Here is a 20,500-nt window from a genome sequence, read left to right as displayed (position 1 = left end):
TTTGGGGAACCACTGCTGTATGCTACCACACTGTTTTTAGCTTTGTCGATGCAATGGGCAGGTGGCGAGAATTCTGGGCGTGACCACAGAGATGCAAAGGATGATGGGAGTATCCTCAGGGTTGGAGTTGCTGACACTTCCACATGGACACCAACTGAGACTTGATCTGTTGGAGAGGTAGACACACACGCACGCATGCACGCACGCACGCACACACACACACACACACACGCAGTTCAGAAACCCGTCCACCAGTGACATCATCGATGGGGGATCGAAGATAATAGAAACTGCAGGCTTTCTATTCCTGAAAAGTTAACATTACGATAATGGTAGCCATCGTTCTCATGATAATAAAAATCTAACTATATAGGCCTATTTTTCTATCTTGTTTAAAAAAAGAAGACAGCCATGCAACAAGGTTGTGTCATGAAACCATGTGACTCCCATTGGAAATGCATTGAGGCGGCCATGACACACAGAAGACACAGGACTGTGTCTTAGGTGTGAATGAAACCTAAGACCCCCCCCCCCCTCTCTGTGCAGGTTCTACACCATGTCCATAATGATGGCGGTGGACCTGCTGGGCTGTACGGGCAGCACGGAGGAGAGAGCGGCGCTGCTCCACAAGACCATCCAGCTGGCCGCCGAGCTGAAGAGCAACCTGGCCAACCTGTTTGGCTTCGCCGCTGTGATGAGAGCCCTGGAGATGCCCCAGGTATGTCTCTAATGTCTCTACACGCCCTGTGGAGATGCCCCAGGTATGTCTCTAATGTCTCTACACGCCCTGTGGAGATGCCCCAGGTATGTCTCTACACGCCCTGTGGAGATGCCCCAGGTATGTCTCTAATGTCTCTACACGCCCTGTGGAGATGCCCCAGGTATGTCTCTAATGTCTCTACACGCCCTGTGGAGATGCCCCAGGTATGTCTCTAATGTCTCTACACGCCCTGTGGAGATGCCCCAGGTATGTCTCTAATGTCTCTACACGCCCTGTGGAGATGCCCCAGGTATGTCTCTAATGTCTCTACACGCCCTGTGGAGATGCCCCAGGTATGTCTCTAATGTCTCTATACGCCCTGTGGAGATGCCCCAGGTATGTCTCTAATGTCTCTACACGCCCTGTGGAGATGCCCCAGGTATGTCTCTAATGTCTATACGCCCTGGAGATGCCCCAGGTATGTCTCTAATGTCTCTATACGCCCTGTGGAGATGCCCCAGGTATGTCTCTAATGTCTCTACACGCCCGGGCTTTGTTTGGGATCCCAGGGGATGGCAATTCCCTAGCATTTGCATTTAACCCATTTTGACCTGAGATCAGATTCTAAAAATGTTTTCTACATCCTGACAGTTTTCTGAAAAAGCTATGTTTCTATGTCAGTCAAAAATAGCAGACCTACAAGCTCGTAGCGCGCCACTCAAATAACCCTGAGTGTTAATGAACTGGTGGGTGTGGCCACATAAAAACATAATTTTAACACTTTAAATCTTCCTCCTAGTATAATCGTAATAGAGGGTATGCGCGTGACATCATCATCAAACATATCATCAAACCCGCTAATGCCTACTGAGTGGCAAAAAAAACTGCTTTCTGGCCTTGACAGCCCATACATCCACACAGAAAAGTCCTATCGTGTGTGTGTGTGTGTGTGTGTGTGTGTGTGTGTGTGTGTGTGTGTGTGTGTGTGTGTGTGTGTGTGTGTGTGTGTGTGTGTGTGTGTGTGTGTGTGTGTGTGTGTGTGTGTGTGTGTGTGTGTGTGTGTGTGTGTGTGTGTGTGTGTGTGTGTGTGTGTGTGTGTGTGTGTGTGTGTGTGTGCGTGCGTGCGTGCGTGTGTGCGTGCGTGCGTGCTCGATTACGTGGCTCACACATAATTAATGTGTTCCTGTTTGTTTTTCATTTGACTAGTGTCATGATCTAATAGTTTCCCCTGAACCCTCGGCACCCCTTTCAGATCTCTCGCTTGGAGCAGACGTGGGTGACGTTGCGTCAGAGGCATACGGAGGGCGCCATCCTTTACGAGAAGAAGCTCAAGCCTTTCATGAAGAACATGAATGATGCCACAGGTGAGATCATAGTTCTGTGTGACTAATATGTGCATTTCAACCCTAGATTAGGGCGGAGCGGGACAGCGAGTCCCAGGTTGCTCCACTCACAGCGAATCCCAGGTTGCTCCACTCACAGCGAGTCCCAGGTTGCTCCACTCACAGCGAGTCCCAGGTTGCTCCACTCACAGCGAGTCCCAGGTTGCTCCACTCACAGCGAGTCCCAGGTTGTCCCAGGTTGAGTCCCAGGTTGAGTCCCAGGTTGCTCCACTCACAGCGAGTCCCAGGTTGCTCCACTCACAGCGAGTCCCAGGTTGTCCCAGGTTGAGTCCCAGGTTGAGTCCCAGGTTGCTCCACTCACAGCGAGTCCCAGGTTGTCCCAGGTTGAGTCCCAGGTTGAGTCCCAGGTTGCTCCACTCACAGCGAGTCCCAGGTTGTCCCAGGTTGAGTCCCAGGTTGAGTCCCAGGTTGCTCCACTCACAGCGAGTCCCAGGTTGCTCCACTCACAGCGAGTCCCAGGTTGAGTCCCAGGTTGCTCCACTCACAGCGAGTCCCAGGTTGCTCCACTCACAGCGAGTCCCAGGTTGCTCCACTCACAGCGAGTCCCAGGTTGCTCCACTCACAGCGAGTCCCAGGTTGCTCCACTCACAGCGAGTCCCAGGTTGTCCCAGGTTGAGTCCCAGGTTGAGTCCCAGGTTGAGTCCCAGGTTGCTCCACTCACAAACTGACGTGAGCAACACCACTTGATGTCCTATATATCAGTGGTTCCCAAACGTTTTCGTGTCAAGGACCCCCAAATCGATATTTATTAGGCCACGGACCCCCCATTTGAAAACGTATGCCAGTGACCCCGTTAGGGTCCATTTAGTTCCATTTGTACACTCTCTGAGTTACAGACCCATAAGGGTCCATTTGGCTAACTATCTCTAATTGAGCTAGGTACCCCCTGGAACTCCCTCAAGTACCCCTAGTACTTTGGAAACCCATGCTATTAGGCATGTAACGATTCACTTGAATCCCGGCTCCTCCTCCTGTCTACATATCGAAGTGTCCTTGGGCAAGACACTGAACCCTACATTGCCTCCAATGAGTCGGTCGGTGTGAGCCTTGCCACCATTGGTGTGGAAAGTGAGGACGCTGGCGTCGCCTGTTCGCCGCTTCACCTCCCAATGTATGAATGAATGAACCATTGTAAAGCGCTTTGAGCACTTGGAAAAGCGCTATAAAAATGCAATTTATTATTATTATTAATCCATTCTGGGCAGGAACCCCTTTTCGTGTTTTAACCATTATGTTATACTTTAGCTATTGAAAAATAGCAGATCTACAAGCTCATAGCGTGGCAGGTCTGCTATTTTTGAAAAATCGTGAAAATGTGGCGCAAATCTTTGAATATATATATTCTTTCCGAGCGTCTGGAGGGTCCCTGGAACTACATATTTTCAGATGGGGGGTCGGCGGCCAAATACAAATAATTCTATAGGGGTCCTTGACATGAAATAGTTTGAGAACCACTGCTATAGAAACATAGGGTTTTTCAGAAAACTGTCAGGATTTAGAAGACATTTGTAGAATCGTCCTCGGGTCTAAATGGGTTAATATTATTATTTTGACTCTGTGTGCTTTGCAGAGAGCTGTGTCCTGTCCAGCACTTCCTTCCCCCACGTGGTCCCCGTGCTGTCCTTACTGGAGCGAGGGGTGGCGTTGGGGGACAGCCTGGACCCCTGGGACAGCGTGGAGGCAGGCGTCGACGTGGTCATGAACCACCTGGAGGCGGCGCGCACCATCGCACACCACGGAGGGATCTACACCGCCAACGCCCAGACCAAACTGCAGGGTAAGCGAGGGGCAAGAGAAGAGAGGGGCGGTGGGCGGTGGCTCAGGGGTAGAGTGGCCACTAGGGGGCGGCGGTGGCTCAGGGGTAGAGTGGCTGGATGGGAACCGCAAGGTCGCCAGTTTGAACACTGTGGGCTCCTCCAGAGTCGGTGTAAAAGTGTCCTTGAGCAATGACACTGAACCCCAAATTGCTCCTGATGTGCTGGTTGGTGCCTTGCATGGTTTCCGCCGCCATCGGTGAATGGGTGAATTGATGCACAATCCCCCCCCCCCCCCCCCTGTCAGGTGGTCCTCATGCATTAATGCATTGAAGGAAGCATGTGGTCAGTCCGTTGCTCTCCCCAGGTTGGCAGAGGAAGTGTAGTATTACAATATAATTTGGGGGTCCCAGAGATAGAAATGCCATTAAATGGGGGGGGGGGGGGGGGGGGGGGTCCGTAGAATAATGCATGTCAAACTGAATCTCTGCTATAGCCGTAGAAATCTCCTCTTCTGCGGGGTCAATGGAATATATTTTCAAATGGGGGTCCGCCGGCTAATTAGTGTCAATTTGGGGGTCCTTGACATGAAAAGGTTTGGGAACCAACTGGGCTACACAACCCAAGGTTCTATCTACAACAGTTCCTCAACTAATGTGTATGTGGTCTTGGTCGTATGTTCACAGCATTGATCCTCAACACTTGACCATTGGCTTCCAGTCCGAGGTCATTACCAACTGCACTGAACAGCATGCCAATAACTATCACATCACACCAGTGTTTTCTACTTATAACTTAATATTGATCAGCCTTACCATTGATCACTTATTGATCCAGTTAACCCTAAGCCTTGGTCAATAATTCCAAATCCAGTTGCAGATATTTATCTAATATATTTGTCAATATGTATTCATGCAAAGGTTAAGATCCAAATGGGTTTAAATGTGAACTGAACAGCACCTAGTTTCTAAATACTAAAGGGTTCACCCCTGTCCTTTTTGAATAATAATAATAATAATACATCAAGATTATAGAGCACTGTTCTAGTTACTTACTATACAAATGAAAACAAATAACTTTAAAGATGGAGTGCCATGATTTCTTTCCACCCTAAATCATGATCATCAGGTCTTATTGTTATAGAAGGAGGAAGATTTTTTTCAAAAAGTGTACAGTATTTGTTAAAATGTTGTTTTTATGTGGACACGCCCACCAGTTCATTAAGTATGCCTGGTTTGCCTGGTGTGGTGGTGATGGGTTCATCCACCTGAACTGAAGTCACACTGTTGTTGTATGATAAAGGGGTAGGGGGTAGGGGAGGGGCTGATAGTGTGATGTCACTATATTACTGTTTTTTTTTCATTGGCACGTTTGACTGTCAAGGGTTCAGCCTCCAGGAAGAAACCCTAAATACAAAGAGAAGACATCATTGCACACAATGATGTCACCTCTTAAACACATGAAAAAGTGGAAAAAAAGTACAAAAATCACGGCACTCCATCTTTAATAAACCAAGACATGATCATCTTCTTTCCTTTCTTTTTTCTGTGCTTTTACCATCTCCTCTCCTCTCCTCTCCTCTCCTCTCCCCCCAGGATTCCAGGAGAGAGCCGAGGTGCTCGAGATCTTCCAGACAGAGTTCCAGATGCGTCTCCTGTGGGGCAGCCGCGGCTCCGAGGGCAGCCAGACGGAGCGATACGACAAGTTCAACAAAGTCCTCACCGCCCTGTCGCACAAGCTCGAGCCACCCGTTCGTCACAGTGAACTATAGCAACTATGTGTGTGTGTGTGTGTGTGTGTGTGTGTGTGTGTGTGTGTGTGTGTGTGTGTGTGTGTGTGTGTGTGTGTGTGTGTGTGCGCGTGTGTGTGTGCGTGCGTGCGTGCGTGCGTGCGTGCGTGCGTGTGTCTAGGACAGTGTCAGTTCAATTTTGAATTTAGTTGAATCAATCAGGCTTTAAAACTCACACTGTGGAAATCCTAATGAGGCACAAAGAGTTCCTTGTCTTCCATCTTCCCATTGACTTCCTGACTACTTGCTGAAAGATTACAGTGCAGGAGGAAAAGAAGCCAGGTGGAGCCTCCTTTGCTCTGATCCGCCTGATAATTGGTTGTGCCGGAAAATAGCAGATCTACGAGTTCACGACACGGCGCAGCGCGACACATGATGTGAAAAAAAAAACAAGTATGACTCAGGCTTTACAGACCGTTGTGCCCAAAGCCTAAACAGAGCTTTGCCACAGTAAATAAAACACACGCACGCACGCACGCACGCACGCACACACGCGCGCACACACACACACACACACACAAAGATGGTAATGTGTGCGCGTGTAGCAGTATAGCGGCTGCCTTGATGACCAAAAGCCTAATATATCCCCCAGTCAAGGGGGGGGGGGGGGAGGGATTCCCCTTTAGGCTAGTGGTTAAGATATGTTGGCTTTCCAGGTACGAATCCCGGGCATTACACACACACACACACACACACACACACACACACACACACACACACACACACACACACACACACACACACACACACACACACACACGTCTGTGTTTACATTCCTACCTTCTGTTTGTTTTTTTGTATGTGATTTTTTTTTTTTTAATTTGTATTTATTTTGTCATTGCTCAAAGAGGATCACTGTGTTATTAATGTTAGTAATTCAACCCATGATGGAAGGTTGTTTCCTGCAGAGTTCCAACCTAGTAGTGGTTTAGCCCAAACGTGGGATGCCATGACCACTGACAGCATTTGGTTTAGCCCAAACGTGGGATGCCATGACCACTGACAGCATTTGGTTTAGCCCAAACGTGGGATGCCATGACCACTGACAGCATTTGGTTTAGCCCAAACGTGGGATGCCATGACCACTGACAGCATTTGGTTTAGCCCAAACGTGGGATGCCATGACCACTGACAGCATTTGGTTTAGCCCAAACGTGGGATGCCATGACCACTGACAGCATTTCCCATCTAGCATCTGAACGTCTCTGGGCATGTCCGTGTCCATTCCATAAGCAAATCACGTTCATCAAAGTCATTAAAATTGTATCAGGAAATGCCATTAAATGACATTAAAAATGTATCAGGCATGCATTTAAAAAAAACAATAATTATAATACAACTACAACTACAGTGAGGACTTGTGAGTTATGAAAATAAAATAAGAAAAACATTCAGAGGAATAACCAGTTCCTATTTGTTAGTAGACTGATCAACTCCTTTGATATGGGTTTTTGCAACTTGCTTATAGCTTCCCCAATCTCAGCTAACCTCTGAGAACACACTGTAAAATCCAGTGTGTTCATTTTAACCACATGAAGCCTATACTGTTCCTATTCCATGTCACAGGCGAACACTGGGTGAAAATTGTGCAAACATTCTGCGAAAAGAGCCCATCTACAAGCTTGTGGTGTTGTCAGCTTGTAGATTGTCTTATTTTTATTTTGGGTTTCCAGCAAAGAGGGGAGAAAGGTTAGGGGACTAAATTAATGTTATACTCTTTGTTAAACCATTTGGGCCTGACGTCGAAATTAAAAGAATTACTTCTAAATCATGACAATTTTCAGAAAAAAACTCTTGTTTCTATATCAGTGGTTCTCAATATTTCATGTCAAGGACCACAAAAATTATATGTAATTGGCCGCCGACCCCCATCTGAAAATATGTTGTTCCAGGGACCCTCCAGAAGCAAAGATTTGAGTTAAAAATGTTCGCTCTGAAAGAATATATATTCCAAATTTGTGCCACATTTTCGCGATTTTTCAAAAATTGCAGACCTACAAGCTCGTAGCGCGGCACTCGGTGCCGCGCTTTGAGCCTGTAGAGCTGCTATTTTTCAATAGCTAAAGTATAACATAATGCTTAAAACACCAAAAAGGGGTTCTCGCCCCAAAATGGGTTTTAAATTAGCACTCTGGATTTTACCCTGTAAACTGTAAAAGCAGACAGTGGCACTTCTGAATCCTCAGGGGTTCCAAATGGACCCTTACAGGTCTTTAACTCTGAGATTGTACAAATTAGAACCAAATATTCCATTTGTACAATCTCACATTCACGGGGTCCTTTATATTATTGTCTTTCTAAATCACATGAATCACTTGACAGCAGTTGCCAGTTGCCAGTTTCTTTCAAAACTACTATACAAATACAAAAAGAATAAATTGCTTAGCTGTGGTTCATGATTTTGATGTTGAAGAGATGAAGAGAACTATATTACTTCAATGTGAAACCCTCCGGGCTGCCGTTATTTATTCAAAAACCCATTTGATACTAATGCATGTTAACAAGCGATATGGGTAAACTATTTATTTAGAAAGAAAATAATACAAACTAATTTATGGTTCAAAAAAAGATTATTCAATGAACACAATTCAATACAGTGAATTCCGTTGAAACATTTGTAGACTTGAGAAATATCTGAAGGAAAATGCTTTTTTCCCAAATATGACACGGCTAAGGCTAAACCTTTGGTTGTATGCATTGAACGTGTGTCAACAGAGCAAGAATGATTGCTAACCGTAATGATTGTTACTCTACTACGGCATTTAGCAATGATGATTGTTGTGTGTTAGTGCAATGCTGTATGCAAAAATGGTGGAATAAGTACTCAATTGTTTTACTTAACTAAAAGTACCAATACTGCAATTTAGAACTACTTCGTTACAAGTAAAAGTACGGAATTGAAAATGTACTTGAGTAAAAGTACAAAAGTATCGGCATCAAAATGTTAAAGTACTAAACGTATTCATATTGCAGAATATCCCATTTCACGTTTCAAGTTCAAAATGTGTAGAAAATCCACAATCTACAATGCGTCGCATTGCGACGCATTGTAGATTGGCTATTTTCAAATGGCCGAAATGTATAGGGTTAGTGGTTAATGAATGTTAAAATCGCCAAAGTAACTAGTAACTAAAGTTTTCAAATAATTGTAATGAAGTAAAAGTACAAATTCTGGCTCCGAGATGTAGTGGAGTAGAAGTACAAGTAATGGAAATTGGAAATACTCAAGTATAGTACAAATTCCTCAAAATTGTACTCAAGTACAGTAGTTAAGTAAAAGTACTTAGTTACTTTCCACCACTGGCTGTATGTATAGAACACCGGGAAGATCCCCAGGGTTCATTCTGCACCGCTGGCGCTGGAGAGTTAAAACATATTGAAATGAACACTGAGGATTTTGTCGCTGTTAGGTGGAAACCTCGTTTGAAACCTCAAAATGTTTACTCTTAAGGATTCAAATTAAAAAAATAGCTTGTCAATCTACAAGCTCCAAAGCGTGCCTTGATGCAGGCTCCTAGATCCACTGTTTTTGCTACTTTCGTGTGTCACTGCAAGTATGACAAAGTTGGGCATTCATTTAATACCAAGAAAAATAAAAACTAACATCGAGACGAGAGGTTTCTGCCCGACTGCAACGATTTGTGCATGTAGGCCTGAGAGGGCCCCCATTGAATGGCATTTCTATCTCTTAGACCCCAATTTATATTGTAACATGAATGTTAATGTACCTCTGAGAGTATTCCATTTGTTCCATCTCAAGTACTCCATTTGTACACTCTCAGAGTTACATTAACATTAATTTTACAATCTAAATTGGGTTTCAGAGAGATAGAAATGCCACTCCCGGATCTATGCAATCATTTCAGCCAAACAGGAAGAAGGGCTGAGGACCCATCCAGAACACACACCTGTTTAGAAGATGTTAGAGCAGTGGTTCTCAAAAAGTGGGGTCCAGGGGAGTCCCCCCAGCTACATTATTGATGGTTAGACGCAAAATAGACCCTTAGGGCCGATTCATACTCCTATTTTAGAGCCGAATAAAAGTCGGTTCGGCTCTGTAGAGCCTACAATGTGACGTCATTTGAGGTTCGGCGGGGGCGGGTACCGTCCTAAAGTCGGCTCTTCGGTGCTACTGAAAATGTCTGACGAGCCGAAATCATTTCGGCACTACAGCGCAGAAACAGCGGTAAAATAAGAGTATGAATCGGCCCTTACAGGTCTGACTGTAACTGCGAGTGTCTACAGATGAGAGTGTACAAGTTGGACACTCAAGTGATATGGAGGCCTGTGGCCTAATGCATGCCAAGCTGGGGGGGGGGGGTCCTCGAAATGACACGGTTTGAGGACCACTGTCTCAAGAGATGTCCAGCTCTTCGTTTCCTCCTGTCTACCTCTTTTTATTCTCTTTCTTTCTTCACCACCTGATTTAACCCATTTTGACCTGAGATCAGATTAAAAAAAATGTCTTCTAAATCCTGACAGTTTTCTGAAAAAGCTATGTTTCTATGTCAGTGGTTCTTCGATATTTTCAAAAATAGCAGACCTACAAGCTCGTAGCGCGCCACTCGGTGGCGCGCTACGAGCTTGTAGATCTGCTATTTTTCAATAGCTAAAGCATAACATAATGCTAACACCAAAAGGGGCTAAACATGAATGGTCAGCTAATGCAGAGTCAATGAAATGATACGCTGTGTATCATTGAAAACAAATTGTAACTTGAGTTACTGGTTGGTGTCAGCTGTAAACTGATAATAGACAAGTATTCATAAACGTGGAAGACACGTGATAATAACTTTCCACTTATAGGCCCTTCACTTTCAGTCAGCAAAAAAATTTAATCATGAATTGGGCCAATAGGCTTAGCTATACACAAAACACACATTTTCTGTGTTTTCAGACAGAGAGGATACCTACTGGTTTAGGATCAAGATTAACAGTGATGATAATTATGATGATGATTGATGACAACATTGATTTATGGTTATGTGTTTTTATTTGTCTTTCGGATGCTGTACAGGAATGTTATGATAATGTGTAGATTATCTTGTTGTGTATATAATAGCTGGACTTGTGGAAAGAAAAGAAAAAGGACGACAAAAAAGATTTGTGACTGAGCCCATGTTTTTTATGTACTGTACATAGTAATTCTTTTGTTCCCTTTTACAATAAAAGAAAATGCTTGTGCCAATGAGCTGATTTTTTTTTCTTCAGTTATACACCTACCTCTGCATATTAACGTTTCAAGAAGCAGGGCTGAATGTTTATTGCATTAGGTTATGTATTGTCTCAGTGGGGAAAATATAAAATGCTGCACTTATCACAATGTGGATGTTGACGCAACAAAACGTTAAAGGAGAATTCCATGCCAGAAGGCTTTCTTACCTTTATTTGTAGTTACGTATACAGTTGTTACATGTGTTATATTATTTTGTGCAAAACTAATATAAGACCTCAATGGGCGTTGGGTTTTTGTGCTAATTCGCTTATTTCCATCGAAATAAGTAGTAAAGTGTGCCGCTTGGGATACTATTTACATCAGGGATGTCAAACTCAAATACACAGTGGGCCAAAATAAAGAAACCGGTCGAGGTCGAGGGGCCGGACTGTGTTTCAACACACGGGCACCGCGGTCATGAGGACGTCCCAGGCAAACAGCAAAACAGTAAATGCATTTAAAACTGAAAATGCATTATTATTAAGCTCAGTTTCCTGTTCTATGATCCTCACCAAGCACTGCTTTCATAGTATGTGATTATGTGCCAATGCACTCGCAGTGAATTGTCGGACTTGTAGTATTATGGTGGTCCGTGCAATATACCAGAGGGCCAGTTCTAATACTAATTAAATATCATCCCGCGGGCCAAAGATAATTCATCCACGGGCCTGATTTGGCCCCCGGGCCTTGAGTTTGACATATATGATTTACATTATGATGACAGGATATATACACAAAAAAAATATTTTTGAGCGATGGAAAAAAGTGAATTAGCAAAACACCCCCAATGCCCCATTCAATGCAATGCAATTCAATGGCAGGGCTTTCGCGGGCTGGATCTTGCTTGGCTGGGGGGACTACAATTTACAATATCTACCCAACACACACAGTGGTGGAAACAAGTACTCAAATGTTTTAAGTAGAACTATATCAATACTGCAATGTAGAAATATAGTTCAGAATTAAAAAAAACTCCTTACTCCTTGAGTAAATGTTTTGAAAATAGCCGATGCATCGCAACGCATTGTGAGCTTGTAGATTGGCTATGTGAATGTTTTGTATAATCAAAATATAATAACTACTAACTAAAGTTTTCAAATTAATGTAGGGGAGTAAAAGTACAATATTTGGATCCGAGATGTGGAATTTGGAAACAAATACCAGTAAAGTAAAGTACAAATACCTTGAAATTGTACAATGGTATCTGGTACGTTCGCCCCTAAACCATCTCGCCCCTCGATTCTTTCCGCCGACCTCACGCCGACCGCTCGGTCCGACGGTTCTTATATTCTTTATTTTGTTTCACTGAGAATAAGGTTAGAAATAAGTTTAGGGTTAGGCATAGTTTTACTGGGGTTAAGTTTAGGTATAGGGTTAGGTTTAGGCATAGTTTTACTGAGGTTAAGGTTATAGGAATAAGGTTAGGTTTAAACGTTTAAGCATAATTTACTTAGGTTACTTTAGGAATACCAGGCCGCGCAGTTCCGCCGGCTGTACGCCCGGGGCGAGTTGGTAAAGGGACGAGTCGTTTGGTATTCTGTACAATAATAAGTAAACGCACTTAGTTACTTTACACCACTGACCACCTCCATAACACAAATTATACATAAAATGAGCTGATTTTGGTGTCTATAATCTATCCAACACACACACACACACACACACCTCAGACATTTGCATGCTGTTTATGTTATTCACCAGTAGGGGGTGGCAATTCCTCATCAAAATCTAGTCCTGATCCATCCAGCCAGTAGTCATAAGCATCTTGTTTCCTCATTCATGAAATGAAATGAAATGAAATGAAATGAAATGAAATGAAATCTATATTTACCCAGGGTATCTGGGCTAAGCTCAAGAACTTGTTTCCAGCCAGGCCCTGCTCATAGAACACATTTCATCGTAGTGGTTCAATGCCTTGTTCAAGGGCACTTCAGCGGTGGTAATTTTAACGTGTCGGACGGCTGATTCGAACTAGGAACCTTCCGGTATCAAGACCGCGCCGCTATCCGTTCGGCCACCGCTGCCATGTTCTGTTGCTTTACCGTAACGGGCGTAACCTTACCTTACTGCGCTGTGAGTATTTATCTTTACCGTAACGGGCGTAACCTTACCTTACTGCGCTGTGAGTATTTATCTTTACCGTAACGGGCGTAACCTTACCTTACTGCGCTGTGAGTATTTATCTTTACCGTAACGGGCGTAACCTTACCTTACTGCGCTGTGAGTATTTATCTTTACCGTAACGGGCGTAACCTTACCTTACTGCGCTGTGAGTATTTATCTTTACCGTAACGGGCGTAACCTTACCTTACTGCGCTGTGAGTATTTATCTTTACCGTAACGGGCGTAACCTTACCTTACTGCGCTGTGAGTATTTATCTTTACCGTAACGGGCGTAACCTTACCTTACTGCGCTGTGAGTATTTATCTTTACCGTAACGGGCGTAACCTTACCTTACTGCGCTGTGAGTATTTATCTTTACCGTAACGGGCGTAACCTTACCTTACTGCGCTGTGAGTATTTATCTTCAGTGGTTCCCAACCTTTTATGGATTTTAGGGCCCAAATCTCAAAGGTGTTCGTGGCACCACCCACCCGTCTGACCACTTAACACGCCTGCCATGTAAATAGTATACTTTAAGTTCCTATATGTTGCAGTACCACAGTGAAAACTGATTTAAAAGGTTTTAAAAAAAAATACCATTACACTTTAAAATCGCAGTGTTTTTTTTGCCAATTAGTTGTGGGGCCACTTGCAATATATCCCCACAAAGCACACCATGTGGGCCATTGCCCATATGTTGGGAATTGATTCTCTGTCTAACATGCAGACAGGGAAGTCTACCTACGTATATAGGCTATGTAATTAGTCTGAGAATCCCACTGCACCGTCTATGCATATCATTGAGGCCCTAGCTAGGTGCTGTGTGCATTAACCGCATATGTGTTTACCTATTTCATACCTTACTGAGCATGTGCCGTAAAAGACAAATCAACGAGCATGTGTGGTGTTGGACAAACCTCCAATAGTGCACATGGTCAGTCCAGACAGACAGAACCATGCTACAACTTTGATGGTGGTGTGTGCTTCCTGTTAGTAGTAAATAAACATAATCTACAAGCACTGATTTGATTCAAAAAAAGAAAATAGATGCGCTGAGGTGGCGCAGTAGTAAAGTCCCTAGACTCCCTACCCACCCACCCCCCACGGCGCGGTTGTGTGTTCGAATCCAGCGTGGTGCATACATCCGGCTTTGTCGGGTGTCTCGAATCCCTTGACTCCTTCAAAACTGCTCTCAAAGGGCACCTACGGACGCCTGCAATTCGAAACTGGCCCCCGTAAAATCTGAATCCCCCCCGTCCCCTTTCCCCTTTACTGTCTATATGTTCCCGTTCCCTTTTTACCTCCTTGCATGATTTCCTGTTTTTTATATATAGAAGTGTATATTTGTACGTCTCTAAATGTTCTGACAAATTGAAAATGGTGGACCCTGTTGTAAACAAGTTTAATGCTTTTATCAGTGTCGTCCACAGTAACTGTTTGTATTGAGGTGTGCTTTCATGTGAAATGTATACCCATTCTGCAAACTGTTAATAGCCTACATACTTCAATCAAAAACATCTACGGGCTGGGGCAGCAAACAAACAAAGGCCCTACGATACATCCTCCTGGTGGGGGCTCCTCACTGGCAAATATGTATCCTATACAGTATAGGATACATACAACAGCAGGGGTTCAGGCATCTGGTTAGGATGCCTCTCGGGCGTCTCCCTAGGGAGGTCCTCGACGCACGTCCCACTGGGAGGAGACCCTGGGGCAGACCAAGGTGCAGTTGGAGGAAACACATCGACTCACTGGCCTTGGAACGTCTCGGGATCCCCCAGGAAGAAGTCACTAATGTTGCTCTGGAGAGGGAAGTCTGGAGCACTCTGGTGGAGCTGTTGCCCCCGCGACCCGACTACGGATAAGCGGTTGAAGATGGATGGATGGATGGACAACAGCAGTGACGGCACAGAAATGTGTGTGGGGAGAGGAATTAATGGAATAACGATCTCACATCGCTGCCTCCTACCTTCACTATGGTCACAAACTGTATCGTCACAATGATCCCTCGCTCTTGTCCTCGCTCTTGTCTCCCCCACCTTGAAGGGGACAATGGTACGGTCTGGCGGCTATCATACATACATACCAGTACGCTATCATATACTGTACATTCAGCAGGGTCTCATGATCTCACACACACACACACACACACACACACACACGCGTGTGTACACGCACACATGCACACACGCGTGCACACACACCCTGCAAAATGATGAATGAATTCATGGCTGTGGAAAGGGATATGCCATCATTCACATATCAACCACAAATCATCAACATAAATTCATATCCATTTTGTTAGAATAGAATAGAAATAATGCTAATCGGACACTGTATGAAACTGTCCAATCTTTATACTCTTCTCTCCATTTTCTGCTGTCCATACATTTCCATCGGCGTAACGTGTTATGGCTGTTAATCTTTAAGAGGATTCTCTCTGCTTGGTATCCGGTTATGTGTTCATTTCAGCTCTTTATTTCGCTCATTGACATGGACCACAAGAATCCCCGTGCAAGACAGCCAGCCGGCCAACTGCCATCAATTCACCCCTAATCTCTACCTCGGCTCGCCTCTTTCATAGCTAATCCATTGTGTTGGTCATTGTCATCTGATCATGTGTGACCCCCTGACTACTACACATAACACAGCTAATGCCTGGCTGGCTGGCAGGGCAGTGGAGGGTTTTGACATGCGTGTGTTGTGTGTGACGACAGTGGACGTGTGTTCAAAATCATTGCTGTAATTCACTCTTGGTCTTTCTTTTTTTTAAATCCAGAGTTTGGTTATGCTTATTCATATTGGTGTGTGTGTGTGTGTGTGTGTGTGTGTGTGTGTGTGTGTGTGTGTGTGTGTGTGTGTGTGTGTGTGTGTGTGTGTGTGTGTGTGTGTGTGTGTGTGTGTGTGTGTGTGTGTGTGTGTGTGTGTGTGTGTGTGTGTGTGTGTGTGTGTGTGTGTGTGTGTGCGCGCGTGCGTGCGTGCGTGCACGCCTCAATAACCATGTGTTGGACCCACCAGGAGGTCACAACCTGACCTGCCCTGGTGGAGACCTGTGCCCAGAAGGGTACTTTTTCTAGTTTGACCTGTTTTCCAAAATAAATATTAATACCATGCCTTGTCATTTTTAAGTTTGTTTTTCACACATTTGGGGAAATATGGTAATGGAACTTTTGAATTCTGAATTAATGTTGCTCTGGAGAGGGAAGTCTGGAACACTCTGGTGGAGCTGTTGCCCCCGTGACCAGAATACGGATAAGCGGTTGAAGATGGAAGAATTTTGAACAGCTAATACCGATCGTCTGTCAACAATAATTTGGTGGTGTGTTTTAACAGAATCGGAACTGAATCAAGAAACTTGTAATAATGCAAAATGTTCACTGCTAAAAGTTTCACCGTGGTTCCGTTTCATATGGCATAATAATGCAGTGGTTCCCAAAAAGGGGTCCGGGGACCCCCAGGGGCCCTTTAGGCCGGGAGTTCCAGGGGGTCCCCAGATAAATGATAGTTGGGAACCAACCCTTATGGGTCTGTAACTCTGAGAGTGTACAAATGTACAATTTGTTCCATTTGTTGATCTGTTCCATTTGTACACTCTTTGTACCCTCTCAGAGTTAAATTAACATTGATTTTACAATATTAATTGGGTACTGGGTGTGGGTGTGGATGTTGTACTTTGTGGATGTTGTACTGTGTGGATGGTGTACTGTGTGGATGTTGTACTGTGTGGATGGTGTACTGTGTGGATGTTGTACTGTGTGCATGTTGTACTGTGTGGATGTTGTACTGTGTGGATGGTGTACTGTGTGGATGTTGTACTGTGTGCATGTTGTACTGTGTGCATGTTGTACTGTGTGGATGGTGTACTGTGTGCATGTTGTACTGTGTGGATGTTGTACTGTGTGGATGTTGTACTGTGTGGATGTTGTACTGTGTGCATGTTGTACTGTGTGGATGGTGTACTGTATAGATGTTGTACTGTGTGGATGGTGTACTGTGTGGATGTTGTACTGTGTGGATGTTGTACTGTGTGGATGGTGTACTGTGTGGATGGTGTACTGTGTGCATGTTGTACTGTGTGCATGTTGTACTGTGTGCATGTTGTACTGTGTGGATGGTGTACTGTGTGCATGTTGTACTGTGTGGATGTTGTACTGTGTGCATGTTGTACTGTGTGCATGTTGTACTGTGTGGATGGTGTACTGTGTGCATGTTGTACTGTGTGGATGTTGTACTGTGTGGATGTTGTACTGTGTGGATGTTGTACTGTGTGCATGTTGTACTGTGTGCATGTTGTACTGTGTGGATGTTGTACTGTGTGGATGTTGTACTGTGTGGATGGTGTACTGTGTGGATGGTGTACTGTGTGGATGGTGTACTGTGTGGATGGTGTACTGTGTTGAGGCATGTTGTACTGTGTGGATGGTGTACTGTGTTGAGGCATGTTGTACTGTGTGGATGTTGTACTGTGTGGATGGTGTACTGTGTTGAGGCATGTTGTACTGTGTGGATGGTGTACTGTGTTGAGGCATGTTGTACTGTGTGGATGTTGTACTGTGTGGATGGTGTACTGTGTTGAGGCATGTTGTACTGTGTGGATGTTGTACTGTGTGGATGGTGTACTGTGTTGAGGCATGTTGTACTGTGTGGATGGTGTAGTGTTGAGGCATGTTGTACTGTGTGGATGGTGTACTGTGTGGATGTTGTACTGTGTGGATGTTGTACTGTGTGGATGTTGTACTGTGTGGATGGGTCCATTTGATTCATAATAGTAACTATAGTACTGGGTGGGGACCCCTGGATGTCCCCGGACACCAACCTTTGAGAACCTGTTCCAGTTGTATTTGGTTCTCAGAGTTACAGATCTGTAAGGGTCCATTTGATTCTTAATAGTAACTATAGTACCGGGTGGGGACCCCTGGATGTCCCCGGACACCAACCTTTGAGAACCTGTTCCAGTTGTATTTGGTTCTCAGAGTTACAGATCTGTAAGGGTCCAATTGATTCTTAATAGTAACTATAGTACTGGGTGGGGACGGTCCCCAGGGGACCCCTGGATGTCCCCGGACACCAACCTTTGAGAACCAATACTGGCACTGACTTAAAGGAGCATTCAGTGATTTGGGTGATTTGGAAAACCACCCAGTCCGCCCCGGTAACAAAATGTGCACATGCACGCTCTACAGTGGGGGGAAGTGCAACAGGCCAACAGCATGTGCACCAAGGCCCGCCCACACTCGATCATGATTGGAGGAAGGCCCCTCTCATCCTGATTGGATGAAGGCTTTGCCACCCGCCACCAAAACTGAAACTAGGGTTTTTTGACCCCAGGGGCTCACTGGGGACAGGGAGGAACTCCTTATATGGTCAGCACACTCTATAGTAGGGAGGATTATCCCAAAAAAAAGAAGAAATAAGTGATATTTGAATGTGAAATCACTGAATATACCTTTAAAGTTATGTAATAAAACTGTTCGAATGACGAGGCCACAGTCCCTCCAATTTTCAAACAAAAAGCAGCGTTTTTAAGCCATTTGTTTTCTCATATTGTGAACAACTAAAACGCAGCATGTGTCATTTTCCGGTCTTTCCAACTCATTTCTTCATTAATCCTTCAAAACGTGTCCGGCCCTCCCTTCCTGAGTCCCCCTCACTGACTATACCTCACCCACTATACACTGCACTGGGGTGAGGCGCGGCCTAGTATATATAGTCTATCTGTCCTCTATGGACTGACTCCTCATTAACACATGAATGACGACAGGAAAAGGCCCGCGAATGCTTTGGACCAACAGAAGGCAACAGATTTGCAATTCAAACCTCCACCCTGTGAAGCTCCCCCCCCTCGCACCTCACCTCACATGGAGTGAGATGGAACTTCCAGTTCCACCACACACAATACACGTGCATCGCACGCAACGCACGCACGTACGCACGCACGCACGCACACACACACACACACACACACACACACACACACACACACACACACACACACACACACACACACACACACACACACACACACACACACACACACACACAAACACACACACACACACACACACACACACACACACACACACACACACACACACACACACACACGATGTGTGTAGTATCTTTGGTCCCGTGTCTTACAAGCTTGTCTGAAGAAGTTGGAAAAAAGTCAGAGGCCAGGCAGTACTCTTTATTTTACAAGTTTTTTGATTGATTGATTGATTGAAAAATGTATTAACAGTTTGCAGAATTACAGTACATTTCAAGCACAAACTCAATACAAAGGCTGTTAACTGTGAGTGGACGACCCAATTAAGCATTACACTTGTTTCCAATAGGGTCTACAATGTTCAAATCATCAAAAACATTTAGAGACGTACAAATAGACACTTCTATATAGACAAAGGACAGAACAGGAATTCATCATAAAGGAGGTAAAAAGGGAAAAGAAACATATACAGTGAGGGAAAAAAAGGGGTGGGCGGTGGGGGGGATTCACGTTCAGCTCCGTTAATTTGTTTGTTTTCCATGGAGGAGCTGCGTTGGGTCCCCAAGTCGGCTCCGTGGCCGTACCTTGAGTTGGCTGTGTGGCCGTGACCGTCACAGTGTGAAGTGAATAACATCATGACATCCATGAGAAGAAGTGAGAACAACTTCATTTTACAGGATTTAAATTAGAGATGCTCCGATTGGTGATCTGCAATTTACCCTATCTGGAGAAACCAATCTTTTACAATTTACACCATTTAAGTGGTATAAAAGTCAATAGTATAATATAATTTTGCGTCTTTGTGACAAGCCTAAACATTCTCCCCTTCCTCCCCACACAGGAACAGTTTTGACATTATAATAATTCTGGAAATATTCAAATTCGCCTCTTACACACAAGATCGGTATCGGTCGATCATGAGAAAAACAATCGGTGATCTGGATCGGTCCCAAAAAAAACATGATCGGAGCATCCCTAATTTAAATACACATGACAAATAGAGGTAGTCCTAACTGATAACAAAATTCATCTCATAAGTTAAATCAGCAAGTGTTGCAATTTGAGAGAGTAGCGGGTCTGTGTTCTGTACCTACTATAATGTCATTATTCTATCGCTGGCCTGGGTGCATTAAATTAATATAGCCACCTGGGTTCGATTCCCGCTGGGGACGCTGGGGGCGTGTTCCCTCCTCCGCGTCATCAGTGCCCATACCCGAGGCGGGGTTGGTGAAAGGGCCTTTCTGTGTGGAGTTTGCATGTTCTCCCCGTGTCCCCTATAGGGTAGGTACCCTCACAAAAACATGCCGTAATCCTGGTCTGATGGAGGGGAAAGGAACTGGTCGGAATAACGTGTTCCTTCCACGCGCTACGTCCGGCCGGGGAAACTCTCCCCTGTCAGGTGAAAAGAAGCAGCTTGGACTACTCATGCATAGAAGGAAGCATGAGGTCAGTCCGCTGCCCACCCAGGTTGGCAGAGGAAGTGTAGTGCCCAGGATTACATTAGATAATTGACACTGGGTGAAAAAATGGGTTACAAAATTGTGGGATA

General features: G+C 44.7%; 1 protein-coding gene across 2 annotated transcripts in view; it reads left to right on the top strand.

Moving 5' to 3' along the window:
• Positions 1–5,628, top strand: part of sh2d3ca (SH2 domain containing 3Ca) — a gene marked incomplete at its 3' end in the record, with an annotated part of 103,130 nt that extends 97,502 nt beyond the window's left edge. For both annotated transcript variants that reach the window (XM_079524994.1, XM_079524993.1), the window contains 5 exons: positions 62–177; positions 547–718; positions 1,953–2,064; positions 3,674–3,880; positions 5,453–5,628. In XM_079524994.1, the coding sequence (XP_079381120.1) occupies positions 62–177; positions 547–718; positions 1,953–2,064; positions 3,674–3,880; positions 5,453–5,628 (783 nt within the window). The remainder of the gene's footprint in view (positions 1–61; positions 178–546; positions 719–1,952; positions 2,065–3,673; positions 3,881–5,452) is intronic.
• Positions 5,629–20,500: the final 14,872 nt, after the last annotated feature.

Source organism: Electrona antarctica (genome assembly GCF_951216825.1).
Source record: "Electrona antarctica genome assembly, chromosome: 16".
NCBI lineage: Eukaryota > Metazoa > Chordata > Actinopteri > Myctophiformes > Myctophidae > Electrona > Electrona antarctica.
Note: the sequence above shows the minus strand (reverse complement) of the source record. Positions and strands in the feature narration are given on the sequence as shown.